The sequence below is a fragment of the Eriocheir sinensis genome, unplaced genomic scaffold (genome assembly GCF_024679095.1).
Source record: "Eriocheir sinensis breed Jianghai 21 unplaced genomic scaffold, ASM2467909v1 Scaffold745, whole genome shotgun sequence".
Classification (NCBI taxonomy): Eukaryota; Metazoa; Arthropoda; class Malacostraca; order Decapoda; family Varunidae; genus Eriocheir; species Eriocheir sinensis.
Window position 1 is genome coordinate 93,457 of NW_026112104.1, and position 18,447 is coordinate 111,903.

At 45.9% G+C, this 18,447-nt stretch overlaps 1 protein-coding gene across 1 annotated transcript; it reads right to left on the reverse strand.

Moving 5' to 3' along the window:
* Window positions 1-565: 565 nt before the first annotated feature.
* LOC126994205 (dnaJ homolog subfamily C member 17-like) lies at window positions 566-8,185 on the reverse strand. Its single transcript, XM_050853491.1, has 3 exons — window positions 7,869-8,185; window positions 7,234-7,636; window positions 566-571 (listed from the first exon to the last, which is right to left on the reverse strand). Exons 1-3 carry the CDS (start codon window positions 8,183-8,185, stop codon window positions 566-568), a joined length of 726 nt encoding a protein of 241 aa, XP_050709448.1.
* Window positions 8,186-18,447: the final 10,262 nt, after the last annotated feature.

Here is an 18,447-nt window from a genome sequence, read left to right on the forward strand (position 1 = left end):
AGGCTGGCGGGCTGAGGCCTGGAGCACAGCTTGAGCGAGAGGCAGGGAGGAGGAGGGGAGCAGAGGCCAAGGACGAAATATGGAGAAGGAGGAGGGAGTGCTTGGAAGGAAAGGGGTGAGGTGGGGTGAAGAAAGGAAGGAGGAGGAACAGGTGTAAGAAGGGAGGGTGGAGGCAAGAGAGGGTGGAGAAGGAACAGGGAAGGGAAGGTGAAGGGAGTGATGAAGGGTAAGGAGGAACAGAGAGAGGAATAGAAAGAGGAGAAAGAGAGGGGACGAGAAGGAAGAGGGAGAGGAAGGGAAGGTGAAGGGAGGAAGGGACAGGAGGGAAGAGGCAGATAGAGAAGTGAAGGAGGATAAAGGATATGGAGGAACAGGGAGAGGAGAAGGTGAAGGGAGGGAGAAGGAGGAAGAGGCAGAGGAGGATGAAGGAGGGTAAGGCAAGGAGGAAGAGGCAAAGGAGAGGAAGGTGAGGAAGAGAGGGAAGAAAGGAAGGAGTAAGGGAAGGAAGAAGGAGGTGGGGGAAATGTCGTTCGCTCAAGTGATTTGAGGCCCGGGAGGTGAGTGTTCACTTCTGTGAGAGACGCAACATGGGTGCATGGCACGTCAGGGGGCAGGTGCAAGGGGGCGGAGCCATGAGGCTTTTCACTTCGTTTTATTCCCAAAAAAAATCATAAAACTGAAAAATCTAAAAAAAAATCAACAAAACTAAAAAATTAAAAGAAAAAAAACTAAAATAGAAAACAAAAATCAATAATACAGAAAACATAACAAAAAAAGAAAGAAGTAAACAAAAATACAAAACAGAAAAACTGAAAATAAAAAATAAATAAAACTATATAAAAGGAAAATAAGGGATGAAGAGGAAGAGGAAGGAAAGGGAACGTGGAGGAAGAGGGAGGAGGACAGGGAGAGGAAAAGGGAAGGTGAAGGAAGAGGCAGGAGAAGATAGAACAGGGCAGTAAAGGGAAGGGAGAAGGAGAGGGAGGAGGAGGAGGAGGAGGAACGTAAGAGAGGAAGGCTGTGTAGGAGTGGAAGAGAGAATAGCTGAAAGAGGAAGAGGGAGGGAAGAGGGAGAGAAGAGAAGGAGGAGAGGAGGAAGAAGAGGAAGAGAAAGGTGAAAGGAAGAGAATGAGAGGAGAGAGGAAACGAAGAAGCTTGTTTTCTTTTTGTTTCTCTTCTCATATTCGTGTGTGTGTGTGTGTGTGTGTGTGTGTGTGTGTGTGTGTGTGTGTGTGTGTGGAGGGAAGGAGAATTAAGAGAGAGAGAGAGAGAGAGAGAGAGAGAGAGAGAGAGAGAGAGAGAGAGAGAGAGAGAAAGAGAGAGAGAGAGAGAGAGAGAGAGAGAGAGAGAGAGAGAGAGAGAGAGAGGACATTGAATGAGAAATGACCCTGATCTCAAAATCTGGGCCTGACCTCAGGGTGATGCTGACCCTAATATTTGTCAGGTCAGCATCCAACCCTAACATTTGCCAGGGTCAGCATCCCCCTAACATTTGGCCAGGGTCAGCATCCCACCTGATATTTAAGCCAGGGTCAGATCCCACCCTAATATTTATGCCAGGGTCAGCATCCCACCCCAACATTTGGCCAGGTCAGCATCCCACCCAACATTTAAGCCAAGGTCAGCATCCCACCCTAACATTTAAGCCAGGGTCAGCATCCCACCCTAACATTTAAGCCAGGGTCAGCATCCTACTCTAACATTTAAACCAGGCTCAGCATCCCACCCTAACATTTAAGCCAGGGTCAGCATCCCACACTGACATTTAAGCCAGGCTCATCATCCCACCCTAACATTTAAGCCTGGGTCAGCATCCCACTTTAACATTTAAGCCAGGGTCAGCATCCCACCCTGACATTTAAGCCAGGTCAGCATCCCACCCTAACATTTAAGCCAGGTCAGCATCCCACCCTGACATAAGCCAGGGTCAGCATCCTCATAACATTTAAGCCAGGGTCAGCAAACCCCAACATTTAGGCCAGGGTCAGCATCACACACTTACATTTAAGCCAGGGTCAGCATCCCACCCTGACATTTAAGCCAGGGACAGCATCCCACTATGACATTTAAGCCAGGGTCAGCATCCCACCCTGACATTTAAGCCAGGGTCAGCATCCCAACCTGACATTTAAGCCAGGGTCAGCATCCCACTCTGACATTTAAGCCAGGGTCAGCATCCCACTCTGACATTCAAGCCAGGGTCAGCATCTCACACACACACACAAACTCACACACACACACACACACACACACACACACACACACACACACACACACACACACACACACACACACACACACACACGCCTCCTCTATCTCCCCTTCCTCTCTCTGTTCCTATTAATTTCTCTCTTCCTCTACCTTCTCTTCCTCTTCTTCCTCTTTCTCATCCCTCTAATTTTCCTTCATTCGTGCTGTCGGTCGGTTAGTCGGCTGGTTGGTCAGTTGGTCGTTTGGTCATTCTATCGGTCGTTTGTTCGGTCGGTCTTTTGGTTGGTCCATCGTTTGGCCGGTCGGTCGGTTGGTCGTTCTTTCGTTCGTTCGGTAGGTCGGTCGAGCGTTCGTTCGATCGGTCGGTCGCTCGATCGGTCGGTCATTGGATCACTCGGACGGGTGTTCCATCATTCGGTCGGTTGGTCGTTCGCTCGGTTCGTCGATCGTTCGTTTGTTCGTTCGGCCGGTCGTTCGTTCGTTCGGTCGTTCGTTCGTTCGTTCGTTCGGCCGCTAGTTCGTTCGTTCGTTCGTTCGGCCGGTCGGTCGCTCGTTCGTTCGTTCGGTCGGTCGCTCATTCGTGCGTTCGTTCGGTTGGTGGTTCTTTCGTTTGGTCGCTCATACATTCGTTCGTTCGGTCGGTCGGTCTTTTGGTCGTTCGCTTGTTCGTTCGTTCGTTCGTGCGGTCGGTCGATCGCTCGTTCGTTTGTTCGTTCGTTCGTTTGTCGTTCGTTCGGTCGTTCATTCGTTCGGTCGTTCATTTGTTCGTTCGGCCGGTCGTTCGTTCGGTCGCTCGTTCGTTTGTTCGTTTGGTTGGTGGTTCTTTCGTTTGGTCGCTCGTTCGTTCGATCGGTCGGTTTTTTGGTCGTTCGCTTGTTCGTTCGTTCGTTCGTGTGGTCGGTCGGTCGCTCGTTCTTTGTTCGTTCGGTGGTTTGTCGTTCGTTCGGTCGTTCGTTCATTAGATCGTTAGCTGGCTTGCTTGCTCTCTCTCTCCTCTCGCTCTCTCTCTCTCTCTCTCTCTCGCTCTCACTCACTCACATACCAGAAAGAAACGCAAGATAATAAGAATGTTTCCGTCCGGCTCCTCAATCCTCCCTTCCCTCACACACACACACACACACACATACACACACACACACACGCACACACGAATAACAGAAAGAAAACCAAAAGAAAACAAGCTTCTTCTGTTTTCTCTCTCCTCCTCATTCTCTTCCTTTTCCTCTTTCTCTTCCTCTTCTTCCTCCTCCTCCTTCTTCTCTTCCTCTCCCTCTTCCCTCCACTCTTCCTCTTTCACAGCTATTCCCTTTTCCACTCCTACACAGCCTTCACTCTCTTCCCGCCCTTCCTCCTCCTCCTCCTCCCTCTCCTTCTCCGCCTTCCCTTCCTCTCCCTGGTATATCGTCTCCTTCCGTTTCCTTCACCGTCCCGAACTCTCCCTGTCCCTGCTCCTCCCTCTTTTCCTCCACGTTCCCTTTCCCTTCCTCTTCCTCTTCCTGCGCATTCTTTTCCTTTTTTTTTATATAGTTTTATTTTATTTTTTTTATTTTTCAGTTTTCTGTTTTTGTATTTTTTTGTTTTACTTTTATTTTTTTGTTTTGCTTTTTTGTTTTGGTGTTTATTTATTTACTTTTTTTTAGTATTTTTTGTACTTTTTTTCTATTTTTTGTCTTGTTTTTTGGTGTTGTTGAATTTTTTATTGTTTTTTTTTTGTTTTAGTGTTTTTTCTGTTTTACTTTTTTCTAGTTTTTTTTGGTTTTGTTTCGGTGTTAAGTTGAGTTTTTTTAGATTTTTTGTTTTCGTATTTATTTGGATTTTTTTTGGACAAAACGAAAAGTAAAGAAAAGCCTCGTAACTCCGCCCCACGCCGCACTCCCGCCAGCATCCCACCCTAACATCTAAGCAAGGGTCAGCATCCCACCCTAACATTTAAGCCAGGGTCAGCATCCCACCCTAACATCTAAGCAAGGGTCAGCATCCCACCCTAACATTTAAGCCAGGGTCAGCATCCCACCCTAACATTTAAGCCAGGGTCAGCATCCCACCCTAACATTTAAGCCAGGGTCAGCATCCCACCCTGACATTTAAGCCAGGGTCAGCATCCCACCCTGACATTTAAGCCAGGGTCAGCATCCCACCCTGATATCTAAGCCAGGGTCAGCATCCCTCCCTAACCTTTAAGCCAGGGTCAGCATCCCTCCCTAACCTTTAAGCCAGGGTCAGCATCCCACCCTGACATTTAAGCCAGGGTCAGCATCCCACCCTAACATTTAAGCCAGGGTCAGCATCCCACCCTGACATTTAAGCCAGGGTCAGCATCCCACCCTGACATTTAAGCCAGGGTCAGCATCCCACCCTGATATCTAAGCCAGGGTCAGCATCCCACCCTGACATTTAAGCCAGGGTCAGCATCCCACCCTGACATTTAAGCCAGGGTCAGCATCCCACCCTGACATTTAAGCCAGGGTCAGCATCCCACCCTGACATTTAAGCCAGGGTCAGCATCCCACCCTAACATTTAAGCCAGGGTCAGCATCCCACCCTGACATTTAAGCCAGGGTCAGCATCCCACCCTGACATTTGCCAGGGTCAGCATCCCACCCTAACCTTTTAAGCCAGGGTCAGCATCACACCCTAACATTTAAGCCAGGGTCAGCATCCCACCCTAACATTTAAGCCAGGGTCAGCATCCCACTCTGACATTTAAGCCAGGGTCAGCATCCCACTCTGACATTTAAGCCAGGGTCAGCATCTCACACACACACACACACACACACACACACACACACACACACACACACACACACACACACACACACACACACGCTTCCTTTATTTTCCCTTCCTCTCCCTGTTCCTTTTCCTCCCGCTCCTCCTCTATCTTCCCTTCCTCTCCCTGTTCCCTTTAATTCCTCTCTTCCTCTACGTTCTCTTCCTCTTCTTCCTCTTTCCCATCCCTCTAATCTTCCTTCATTCGTGCGGTCGGTCGGTCAGTCGGTTGGTTGGTCAGTCGGTCGTTTGGTCATTCGTTCGGTCGATTGTTCGGTCGTTCGTTTGGTCGTTGGGTCGGTTGTTTGATTGGTTCGTTTGGTTGGTCGGTCGGTCGGTCGGTCGTTTGTTCGGTCGGTCGGTCGGTCATTCTGTCGGTCGGTCATTGGATCATTCGGTCGGGTGTTCGATCATTCGGTCGTTCGCTCGTTCGCTCGTTTCGTCGGTCGTTCGTTCGCTCGTCCAGTCGTTCGTTCGTTCGTTCGGTCGGTCGCTCGCTCGTTCATTCGTTCGGTTGGTGGTTCCTTCATTTGGTCGCTCGTTTGTTCGTTCGGTCGGTCGGTCGGTCTGTCTCCCGCTCTTTCGTTTGTTCGTTCGTTCGGTCGGTCGGTCGTTCGCTTGTTCGTTCGTTCGTTTGTTTGGTCGCTCGCTCGTTCGTTTATTCGTTCGTTCGTTTGCTCGTTCGTTCAGGCGTTCGTTCGTTCGTTCGTCTGTCTCGTTCGGTCGGTCGGTCGGTCGTTCGTTCAGTAGATCGTTGGTTAGCTGTAGCGCTCTCTCCTTGCCTTGCCCCAGGCACTGACTCCTCTCTCTCTCTCTCTCTCTGGCTCTGGCTCTCTCTCTCTCTCTCTCTCTCTCTCTCTTAATTCTTAATAAGAATGTTTCCGTCCGGCGCCTCAATCCTCCCTTCCCTCACACACACACACACACACACACACACACACACACACGCACACACACGAATAACAGAAAGAGAAACATAAGAAGACAACCTTCATTTTCCTCTCTCCTTTTCCTCTTTCTCCTCCTCTTCCTCCTCCTCCTCCTTCTCTTCCTCTCTCTCTTCCCTCCACTCTTCCTCTTTCACAGCTATTCTCTCTTCCACTCCTACACAGCCTTCACTCTCTTCCCGTTCCTCCTCCTCCTCCTCCTCCCTCTCCTTCTCCGCCTTCCCTTCCTCACCCTGTTCTATCTTCTCCTTCCTCTTCCTTCACCTTCCCTTCCTCTCCCTGTCCCTGCTCCTCCCTCTTTTCCTCCACGTTCCCTTTCCCTTCTTCTTCCTCTTCCTCCGCCTTATTTTCCTTTTTTTATATAGTTTTATTTTATTTTTATTATTTTTCAGTTTTCTGTTTTTGTATTTTTTTGTTTTACTTCTTTCTTTTTGTTTTGTTATGTTTTGGTATTGTTGATTTTTTTTGTTTTCTGTTTTAGTTTTTTTTTTTTTTACTTTTTTCTAGTTTTTTTTTGGTTTTGTTTTGGTGGTGTTGATTTTTTTTTTTTTTAGATTTTTTTTTCGGATTTTTGTGGATTTTTTTTTTTTTTAGGACAAAACGAAAAGTAAAGAAAAGCCTCGTAACTCCGCCCCGCGCCGCGCCCCCGCCTGCCCCCCTGACGTGCCGCTGCTGCTGCCGGTGCTCGTGTTGCGTCTGTCGCTGGAAAACAAACACTCACCTCCCGGGCCTCAAATCGCCCGGGCCCAGACGACGACGGTGCCCCCACCTCCTCCCTCCCTTCTTCACCTTCCCTTGCTCTCTTCCTTTTCTTCCCTCTCTTCCTCCTCCTTCCTCTCCTTTGCCTCTTCCTCCTTACCCTTCATCCCTCCCTTCACCTTCCTCTCCTCTGCCTCTTCCTCCTTACCCTTCATCCCTCCCTTCACCTTCCTCTCCTCTCCCTGTTCCTCCTTATCCCTTTATCCCTCCCTTCACCTTCCTCTCCTCTGCCTCTTCCTCCTTATCCCTTCATCACTCCCTTCACCTTCCCTTCCTCTCCCTCTTCCTTCTCGTCCCTCTCTTTCTCCTCTTTCATTCCTCTCTCTGTTCCTCCTTACCCTTCATCACTCCCTTCACCTTCCCTTCCCCCTGTTCCTTCTCCACCCTCTCTTGCTCCACCCTCCCTTCTTCACCCTGTTCCTCCTCCTTCCTTTCTTCCACCCCCTCCTCACCCTTTCCTTCCAAGCACTCCCTCCCTCCCTTCTCTCCATGTTCGTCCTTGGCCTCTGCTCCCCACTCCTCCTCCTGCACACTCCGCTCCGTGTACTCGAGGCCCTCGGCCCGCCAGCCTCGCTTGGCCGCCAGGGCTTCCAACTCCTGCCGCCACGCCGCCTCGCTGTTGTTGAGGGGCGAGGCGGTTGCGCCACTGCTGCACCATGCCGCCTTTCCTGGACTGGTAGAGGCGGTACAGGAACCCGGTCCTGACGGGTTTGGGGACGTCCTTCAGGTTGAACCTGATCTTGCGAGGCCGCCGAGAAAGCTCCTCCTCCGCCTTGGCCTGTAGCCGCCGGGCCCTGCGTCCCTTACGCTTCTTCGTCTTGCCATCGCCGTTGAGCTGCTGCAGTCGTTCCTGCCGCTCGACACGTCGCTCGCTGATACGGTCCTGCCGCTCCTGCAGGCGCCTTTGCTGCTCCTGGGCAGTCATACCGCTGAGGCACTCCTCACAGTTGCTGAAGTAGACGAGGTGTTCAGCACACCTGCTGGCCACCGGCTCCTCCCAGCCCAGCGGATAGGGCGGCTCCTCTCTGTGCCCGTCAGCTGCACGTCAGTTTCTTCCTTTTCTCTTCCTCCTTCCTCCCTCCTCCTTTCCGTGTCTGTCTCAGCTAATACCTCTTCCACTTCTACGCAGCCTCCACTCTCCTTCTGTTCCCCTCTTCCTCCTCCTCCCTTCCTCCACCTTGCTCTTCTCCTTGTTCCTTGGCCCTTGCCGCCACGTCCGTGTAGGTGAGGGCCACCGTCGTGGTGGTGACCCTTGAGTCGGTGTCGCAGAAAGTCTGCACCTCCAGCTGCAGCTGCTGGAGCATTGCCGTGGCCGCCGCCACGTCCTGCGGGTTTTTGTCAGGGTGGGCGGCGAGGGCGAGGCTCCGGCACTGCCTCCTTATCGCCCTCTCCGTGGCACCGCGCGCCAGCCCCAGGTGACCGTGGTAGTGTCTGGTGGTGGCCATCGAGGCGCCGTGCGTCACGGTGTGGTGCCCGAGAGTGGTGTGCTGTGCGTGCATGTGTTGGTTCTGGCCTTCCAGCGTGCTGCAGCACAGCCTCTTGGGCGATGAGTTCTGCCCGTGCTTGATGCTCGGGAATTTCTGTTTCTTGGATTGGGGTGGGCGTGGGTGGGGGATCAGGCACGGGATTTTGATTTCTTGAGATGGAGTCACCCTTTTCCTTTCTCTTACCCCACATAGGGTCGAGATTTACCACATCACCTCGGTTTGAGATATGCCGTTTTAGGGAGCTCGGAGTTGACATTGCATGGGGCGAAGTCTAGAGCTAGTTGCACCTTTTGTAGGGAAGATCGCTACGGGAGCTGAGTGGCTGGGTGGAGAGAGGGTGATGTTAGCTACGGGATCTGATTGGCTGGATGGAAAGAGGGTAATGTTAGCTACGGGAGCTGATTGGCTGGATGGAAGGGGGGTAATGTTAGCTACGTGAGCTGATTGGCTGGATGGAAGGAAGGTAATGTTAGCTACGGGATCTGATTGGCTGGATGGAAGGAGGGTAATGTTAGCTACGGGATCTGATTGGCTGGATGGAAGGAGGGTGATGTTATCTACGGGAAATGATTGGCTGGATGGAAGGAGGGTAATGTTAGCTACGGGATCTGATTGGCTGCATGGAAGGAGGGTGATGTTAGCTACGGGAACTGATTGGCTGGATGGAAAGAGGGTAATGTTAGCTACGGGAGCTGATTGGCTGGATGGAAGGAGGGTGATGTTAGCTACGGGAGCTGATTAACTGGATGGAAGGAGGGTGATGTTAGCTACGGGAGCTGATTGGCTGGATGGAAGGAGGGTGATGTTAGCTACGGGAGCTGATTAACTGGATGGAAGGAGGGTAATGTTAGCTACGGGAGCTGATTGGCTGGATGAAGGAAAAGATATGTTAGCTGCGGGATCTGATTGGCTGGGTAGAATCTTGGCCTCGGTTCGCCTGTTTGAAAAGACTCTCGTTGAAGTTGCCGGGGTATTCACGGACTGTTTTGTGACCCTAGTGATGGCTGTACACGCCTTCAGCGTCATGAATGGTAAAGTCACCCGTGACAACTTGGCCAAGCTTCTCCGCGGCCTTGGAAAACAGTCGTAATGGCAGCCCGATACGTTTAACATAATGGCGCTTTGGGGTAAGAAGTGAGCATTTTCTCCATTCCGTAATTGTTTACTCCCACTATCTTAAGTATTGTGCGAAATATATGAATAATAACACTGGTATTTGTCCCGAGGTTACGGCCGTGACGTCACCGGCGGAAGAGATAATGGAAAGGGAAGGAAAAAAAGTGGAGCTGGAAGTGAAAGGAGAGAAGAAGTGGAGGGAGGAAACTGAAAGGGAAGGTGATAAAGGGAAGTGTAAATGCGAGGAGGAAGATAAAGAAAGGGAGGGAAAAAGGGAGCTGTTAGTGGAAGAAGAGAAAGATAGAGAAAATTTTGTGAAAGTTAATAAAAAATGTGTGATTGGAGGGAGAGAAAAAAAAATGTCGAGAAGAGAGAGAAAGTGAACGTTAAGTGATGGATAATAAGAGAGGGGGACAAGGGGACTGAGAAGGATAAGAAAGAACGGCAATAATGGAGAGAGATACAAGCTGAAAATGGAGGAAAAGGAAAAGGGAGGAAGAAACTAGGAAAAGGAGACACTGGGGAAGGGGGTGGTGGGGGGAGGAAGTAAAGGAGAAAAAAGGAAGTAAGAAAGAAAGGGAGTAGGGAAGTGTGAGGCGAGTATAGAAGGAAGGAAGGAAGGAAATAAGAGTGAAAGGGAGTGAGGAAGGAAGTAAGGGAGAGAGAGAATAATTAAGTAATGAATAAAAAAAATAGGATTGAAAAAGGAAAGTAGCAAGAAGTGGTGATGGAGGAGCAGGGGAGGAGGGATGGAGGAAAGGGGAACACAAAGAACACAAAGAAAGAACAAACAACAGCAGACCTGCTGGTCCTTACGAGGCAGTTTGTGACAAGCTACACTAACTATCTAATCAAAGGTGGAAGATGAAGGACAGCAAAGGCGAAGGCTCCTCCCCACCCCCCCATCCCTCCAGCCAAAGCTGGCAGGATAAGGAAAAAGAACCATGCAGCATGGAAAAACTGGATGGAAATTATGTAGGAAAGAGGAAAGAACTACCATTACTGCTACCACTAACCGGGCGATAAAAGCGGACAAGGACACCAGTATTCGAGAGACCTTAACGTTATTACGACAATGAGTAATATCTTAGTTGCTGGTTGGATTCAAAACACTTGTCTAATCTATTCTTGAAGGCCGTAACTGTTGTACTATCAACGACATCACAGGGTAGAGAGTTCCAAACATTAACAACTCGATTGAAGAAGAAGTGTTTAGCTTCGTGCGACGAGAGTCTTTTACCACTTATCTTCAAATTGTGATTTCTTCTTGTTCTATTTGATCGATCCATTGCAAAGTAATCTTCCGCATTAATATCACTGAATCCTTTAAACATTTTAAACACCCCTATTATATCGCCTCGCATTCTTCGTTTGATAGACTGAATAAATTTACTTCTTTAAGCCTTTGTTCATATGATAAATTTATCAACCTAGGAATCATCTTTGTTACTCTTCGTTGGACCCGTTCCAACTTTTCTATGTCTTTTCTGTAGTAGGACCAACGAATTATACAGTTTTAATATTACTTTTTCCGATTTATTATTAAAGACTCGTCCGATGAAGCCAACCAATATGCTTGCAGTTTTAACTACCTCTGAACAATGCTGACCGGGCTTTAAATCGCTTGATATAGTGATTCCAAGATCCTTTTCTTTACTTACTGCAGAAAGTTGTTGGCCATTCATTACGTACCGAACGCGATTGTTATTTTTTCCGATGTGCAACACTTTACATTTGTCAACGTTAAATTTCATTTGCCATCTTTTTTTTACGAGCCGGTCACTGATAACTTTTTATATATATCTCTCGTCGACATTTGTTTGCTCGTGTGTTTCCCGTGCTAACGACGCACTATTAGTTTTTATTGTAGAAGCTGTCACGGAGTTGTTGTCTCGTCGTTTGTGCCACTTATGAACTTTACATTTCTGCCCAAAATCGTGCCAAGTCTATTCTCCGACTAACCAAATATTCTTTCATTAATAGAAAATGCCAAAACCTTGCTTTCTCTAACTCTTCCCATGACTTCTGGCATCTAGCCAAAAACATCTCCTCCAACTTAACTTCTTCATCTTTCCCTCCACTCCTCAGTTCTGACGGCAACACTGCCGTCTCATCTATCTCTAAGGCTGAACTCTTCTCTCAAACTTTTTCTAAAAACTCCACTCTGGACGATTCTGGGCATATTCCTCCTACTCATCCCCCCTCTGACTCCTTTATGCCTGTTATAAAGATTCTTCAAAATGATGTTTTCTATGCCCTCTCTGGCCTCAATCCTCAGAAGGCTTATGGACCTGATGGAGTGCCTCCTATTGTCCTTAAAAACTGTGCCTCCGTGCTGTCACCCTTCCTGGTCAAACTCTTTCGCCTCTGCCTGTCAACATCTACCTTTCCTTCTTGCTGGAAGTATGCCTTCATACAGCCTGTGCCTAAGAAGGGTGACCGCTCCAATCCCTCAAACTACCGTCCTATAGCTTTACTTTCTTGTCTATCTAAAGCTTTTGAATCAATCCTTAACCGGAAGATTCAAAAGCACCTTTCCACTTCTGACCTTCTATCTGATCGCCAGTATGGGTTCCGCAAGGGGCGTTCTACTGGTGATCTCCTAGCCTTCTTAACTGACTCTTGGTCATCCTCTCTTAGCCGTTTCGGTGAAACTTTTGCTATTGCGTTGGACATATCAAAAGCTTTTGATAGGGTCTGGCACAAATCTTTGCTTTCCAAACTACCCTCCTACGGTTTCTATCCTTCTCTCTGTACCTTTATCTCCAGTTTCCTTTCTGACCGTTCTATTTCTGCCGTGGTAGACGGTCACTGTTCTTCCCCTAAATCTATTAACAGTGGTGTCCGACAGGGTTCTGTCCTATCTCCCTTCTTTTTCTGTTGTTCATTGATGATCTTCTTTCCAAAACGAACTATCCTATCCATTCCTACGCCGATGATTCCACTCTGCATTACTCAACTTCTTTTAATAGAAGACCCACCCTACAGGAACTTAACGACTCAAGGCTGGAGGCTGCAGAACGCTTAGCCTCAGACCTTACTATTATTTCCGATTGGGGCAAGAAGAACCTGGTGTCCTTCAACGCCTCAAAAACGCAGTTTCTCCACCTATCCACTCGACACAATCTTCCAAACAACTATCCCCTATTCTTTGACAACACCCAGCTATCACCTTCCTCAACACTAAACATCCTCGGTCTATCCTTAACTCAAAATCTCAACTGGAAACTTCATATCTCATCTCCTACTAAATCAGCTTCCTCGAGGCTGGGCGTTCTGTACCGTCTCCGCCAGTTCTTCTCCCCTACACAGTTGCTGTCCATATACAGGGCCTTGTCCTCCCTCGTATGGAGTATGCATCTCATGTGTGGGGGGGCTCCACTCACACAGCTCTTCTGGACAGAATGGAGGCTAAGGCTCTTCGTCTCATCAGCTCTCCTCCTCATACTGATAGTCTTGTACCTCTTAAATTCCGCCGCAATGTTGCCTCTCTTTCTATCTTCTATCGATATTTCCACGCTGACTGCTCTTCTGAACTTGCTAACTGCATGCCTCCCCCCCTCCCGCGGCCCCGCTGCACTCGCCTTTCTACTCATGCTCATCCCTATACTGTCCAAACCCCTTATGCAAGAGTTAACCAGCATCTTCACTCTTTCATCCCTCACGCTGGTAAACTCTGGAACAATCTTCCTTCATCTGTATTTCCTCCTGCCTACGACTTGAACTCTTTCAAGAGGAGGGTATCAGGACACCTCTCCTCCCGTATTTGATCTTGCTTTCGGCCACCTCTTATGTTTCTTTTTTAGGAGCAGCGAGTAGCGGGCTTTTTTTTTATTATTGTTTTCTTTTTTTGTGTGTGCCCTTGAGCTGCCTCCTTTGTTGTAAAAAAAAAAAAAATTGGTTACCTGTCTAACTTACTAACTAGTATTTGATTGCTGTTTTGCTCTTTGTAATTTATTATCTGCAATTTTTTTTTTTTTATCTTCTTCCTTCTTTTCTTTCTTGTTTCGGTTCTTCTTTATTCTTTTCTTACTTATTAATTGACTAAGGTATTATCACCTTTCCTTTTCAAACACAATCTTTATTCCCCGCTGTTGGTGTGTGTTTGTTTCTCTTCGTGTACAAAAGTCGTCCCAAACTTTATATTATATTCTTTCGTCTTTTTTTTTTTAATTCAATAGTAAGAGTGTATTGTTTGATTATCTTTCGTAAACCTCCACCAACTTCAAATTTTATTCCGAAGATTCATGGATTTCCTCGTTTGTTTGTTGGTTCGGTGAAATTTTCCAAGGCGTTCCATTATATATTTCTGTCTTCTTTTTTTTTTTGCAAGTAAAAAACGTATCACTTTTATGCTTTTTTTTTATATACCTTCATCAACTTCAAACTTTTTCTCATAGAGCTCATAGGTTTGTTTGTTTGTTCAGTGTAGTGAGGTCTTACAAAACGTTCCATTATATTCTTGGTCTTTTTATCTGTATGCTACAAAGGGAAACGCGCATCGCTTTTTATATGCTGTGTCTCTGAAACTTTCACCAACTCACTTTTATTTTTCTGGCGCTATTTTCCTCACAAACACTTAGCGCCGTAATTACTTCCGTTACTTTTCAACAACCCCAACCCCCGCCCCCCCCCAAAAAAAAATAATGATAATATTCGCCGCGCTGCCCCCCCCCCCCCCCACACACACACACACTGTGTAGATGCAGGCCACCGGTTTCAAAATAGGTCGGCTGTCTGCCTTGACTTCTAAGATTCCTCTCCTACTTTGGTTGTTAATTTGCTGCCAGTTCCACCCGTGATAGTATATGGTAAGTCAAGGGTAGTCAAGGGTAAAAAATAAATGAAAACCAAAAAGTCCACTGAAAACTAAAAGCCCACGTAAAAAAAATGCCCACTGAGTACAATGAAAGCCCCGTGAAACCAAAAAAGCCCACTGAAAACAAAAATGTCCACTGAAAACAAAAAAGCTCACTGAACACAAAAAAGCCCACTGAAAACAAAAAAGCCCACTGAACACAAAAAAGCCCACTGAACACAAAAAAGCCTACTGAACACAAAAAAGCCCACTGAAAACAAAAAAGTCCACTGAACACAAAAAAGTCCAATGAACACAAAAATGCCCACTGAGCACAAAAAAGCCCACTGAAAACAAAAAAGCACACTGAACACAAAAAAGGGCACTTAACACAAAAAGTCCACTGAAAACAAAAAAGCCCACTGAAAACAAAAAAGCCCACTGAACACAAAAAAGCCCACTGAACACAAAAAAGCCCACTGAAAACAAAAAAGCCCACTGAAAACAAAAAAGTCCACTGAACACAAAAAAGCCCACTGAAAAAAAAGCCCACTGAAAACAAAAAAGCCCACTGAAAACAAAAAAGTCCACTGAACACAAAAAAGCCTACTGAAAACAAAAAAGTCCACTGAACACAAAAAAGCCTACTGAAAACAAAAAAGTCCACTGAACACAAAAAAGCCTACTGAACACAAAAAAGCCCACTGAAAACAAAAAAGTCCACTGAACACAAAAAAGCCTACTGAAAACAAAAAAGCCCACTGAAAACAAAAAAGCCCACTGAACACAAAAAAGTCCACTGGAAACAAAAAAGCCCACTGGAAACAAAAAAGCCCACTGAAAACAAAAAAGCCCACTGAAAACAAAAAAGTCCACTGAAAACAAAAAAGCCCACTGAAAACAAAAAAAGTCCACTGAAAACAAAAAAGCCCACTGAACACAAAAAAGTCCACTGAACACAAAAAAGCCCACTGAAGAGAAAAAAGCCCACTGAACACAAAAAAGTCCACTGAAAACAAAAAAGCCCACTGAAAACAAAAAAAGACCATTGAAAACAAAAAAGCCCACTGAACACAAAAAAGTCCACTGAACACAAAAAAGTCCACTGAACACAAAAAAGTCCACTGAACATAAAAAAGTCCACTGAACACAAAAAAAACACCGAACACAAAAAAAGCCCACTGAAAACAAGAAAGCCCAATGAAAACAAAAAAGCCCACTAAAAAAAGACTACTGAAAACAAAAAAGCCCACTGAAAACAAAAAAGCCCATTGAAAACAAAAAAGTCCACTGAACACAAAAAAGCCCACTGAAAACAAAAAAGCCCACTGAAAAAAAGCCCACTGAAAACATAAAAAGCCCACTGAAAATAAGCCCACTGAAAACATAAAAAGCCCACTGAAAACAAAAAAGCCCAATGAAAACAAAAAAGACCACTGAAAACAAAAAAGCCCACTGAAAAAAAGCCCACTGAAAACGGAAAAAGCCCACTGAAAACAAAAAGCCCGCTGAAAAAAAAAAAAACATGACCCCTGAAATAAAAAAAGGCCACTTGAAAAAAAAGAGCCCTCTATGTTAACACTATAATAACCCGGCGTACATTTTTTTCCTTTCTTTTTTTCTTTCCTCTGTGTTTTGCTTGAGTGTGTGTGTGTGTGTGTGTGTGTGTGTGTGTGTGTGTGTGTGTGTGTGGTGCAGACGCAGAAGCAAATCACCTTGTGTTACGCCCACTCTCATAACCTTTTAAAAGCGTATTGTACTGAATTAGCCTTGCTCTTTTAATGTTTTCTCTAATATATACGTTTGTCTTTTTATTTACTCAATCACTTTTTTTTACTCATCACTTCATAAATAATTGTCTTAGGTATTATCACACGTGTTCCCTTTAAACATCATCTAAATTCCCGGTTTGATTTTTTTATTTTATGTTTATTTGTTTTCTTTATTTTATTCGTGTCTTTTTTTTCAGCATCACTTCATTAATAATTGACTAAGGAATTATCGCACGTTCGCTCAAAACATTATCTTTATTTGCCGTTTTCTTTATTGTTTTTAGTTTTGTCATTATTTAGTTCTGTATAATTTTTTATTGCATATTCATTTACTTTTTATTTAGGGTCTTTATTTACCCCTTGTTTGATTGTTTGTTGTTTATTGTTTCTTTGCCGTGCAGAAGTATTGTGTTTTTTACGGATGGTACCTTCGGACCTAATTTCCCCGGCAAACCTTTAACCACTGGCGGCACTTTACGGCCGCTCTTAACGTGCAAAAAGCATAAAGTCTGTTTGTGTTCACGGTGTCGGCGCCACACAAACACCGCCAGCGAGTGTTTTACCGACTAATTGTTTCCGTCGGTTCTTTATGATCACTCTTAACTCGCTGTGAAGTCTATTGTGTTTAGTGCCTGGCAGTTCTTCCTGCTGTCTCTTAATCTGTGGAGTTTATTATTTCTACTGTTGTTTTGTGGTTTTGCTTCCCAGCGGTACAGAACCGCCAACGTTTTATCCACCTGTGACTGGCAGGTTTTTACGGCCACTCAACCTGTAATGTTTATTTATTTATTTTTTTTTTTTATAATGTTACTTTCCCATTATATTTTACCAACAAACATAAAATACGCCACTGTTATTATGCACCACAAACATGGCGTTTCTAATTAATTTACAAAACACAAAAATAAAACCTTGTCCAAAAAAAAAAAAGAACAGTAATAAAAAGTCTTGTTATATGCCACAGCGAAAGTTAACACAGTCGATTTTACCAGGAAACATTTCCTTAACGTTTTTTAATCTGCTCGCTTATACCACAACTATTTTACCGGCAAGCACCTCACCTTATTTTGATATCAAGTTACCCTTCATAATCCACAGTTATGAGAAACACATCCTTTTTAGGTAAGAAACATATAATTGACTTATTAATATTAAATTTCCTGTCTTATTATCATTAAATATTATTAGCTTGGCAGCACGGAACACCTTCCCATGAATTCACGTACACGGGTTCGATCCCAACCCACGGCAGTTGTCGCCTAATTCGCTCCGCTGGTTATCCGCCCTCACGAACTGGTCGATGAATGGGCATCTGGGGAAACCTGCGAAGATGAACCGTGGTAACCCGGATGTCACTTATTCTGTGTTCCTGGGTAAGAGGTTTTTACCAACCCCAGATTCAAGGGTTAATGAAACGGAGATGAGCAGTGAGGTCACGCGCAGCTCAGCGTCTGCCTCCAACTGCACCAATAAAATACAACGTTTACGAACGGACAGACTATTCAGATTTCCTTTTCTGTGTTGGCATTAATCTTCCGGCGCCATGAATACAATTACAAGACAGTATTTTCCCTGCGTGTACTTCCCTTTTCAACCATTACCAGCGGGGAACAGAGTCGTGACACACGCAGTCCTCGGGGTGGAAATTAATGTTCTGACGCCTAATACTTAAAGCGCCGTTATCTCTGCAACATTTTCTCTTTTATTAACATTTCCTCGACTTCACCAGCAGGAACACACACTCGTTATTATGAAATGGTAATCTTTACTTTTTTTTCTAGTCGAACAGAATATTAATTTTACTCTTTTAATACTGTAACCATTTTTCCTCTCAGCAGTACATTTGACAGGCTTCATTTTCACACTGTACTTCATTATTCTTCCTGACAACACCGACTTAAAGTTAATCAGCTCGTGTTTCCTTGTTTTTATTCATATTAAGTGTTTTTACAAGCTTAGCCGGACAGGGCACACAATCTTCTCCTTCACATCGTACTTTAGTAACTCATCCTGACATCGGGACTCTTGTTGTCATTTAGTCAGTCAGTGTTTCCTCATTAATATTCCGCGGCCATTAATACATCGGCCGCGTCTGGCTCTCCCGCCTCCTCCTAACAACCACAGGAGGCGAGGGTGGCACAGGTAGCTCACTCCCTCTCCCTCCTCCTCACAGCGCACTCACAACCCTGGCAGCTCACGACGCCTCGGAAATTGACTCTCCTCTATTCTGTTGTTACGAATTTAAAGCTATAACAGTTAGGGCGCCACACCTTTTTTTACTTTTCTTTTGCCTCCCAACTGATTCACAAGCTTGGCAGTTCACAAGGCCTCGGAAACTGATCCTTCTTTTTTCTGGTGTCACTAATTTAATGGCTATGACAGATTGGTAAAGGTAAAGGTGGGTGCATATGCTATAGCTGCGCGTGGCTGCCGTGCTCATCTCCGATCCGTTGGCCCTTTGAGCCTGTGGTAGGGAACAAACAGTTACCCGGGGCACGGGCCAGTGTGAAATCCGGGATTGCCATAGTTTACCCTTCCCAGGTTTCCCAGGTACCCATTTATCGACCAACCCGAAAGGCAGGATGGAC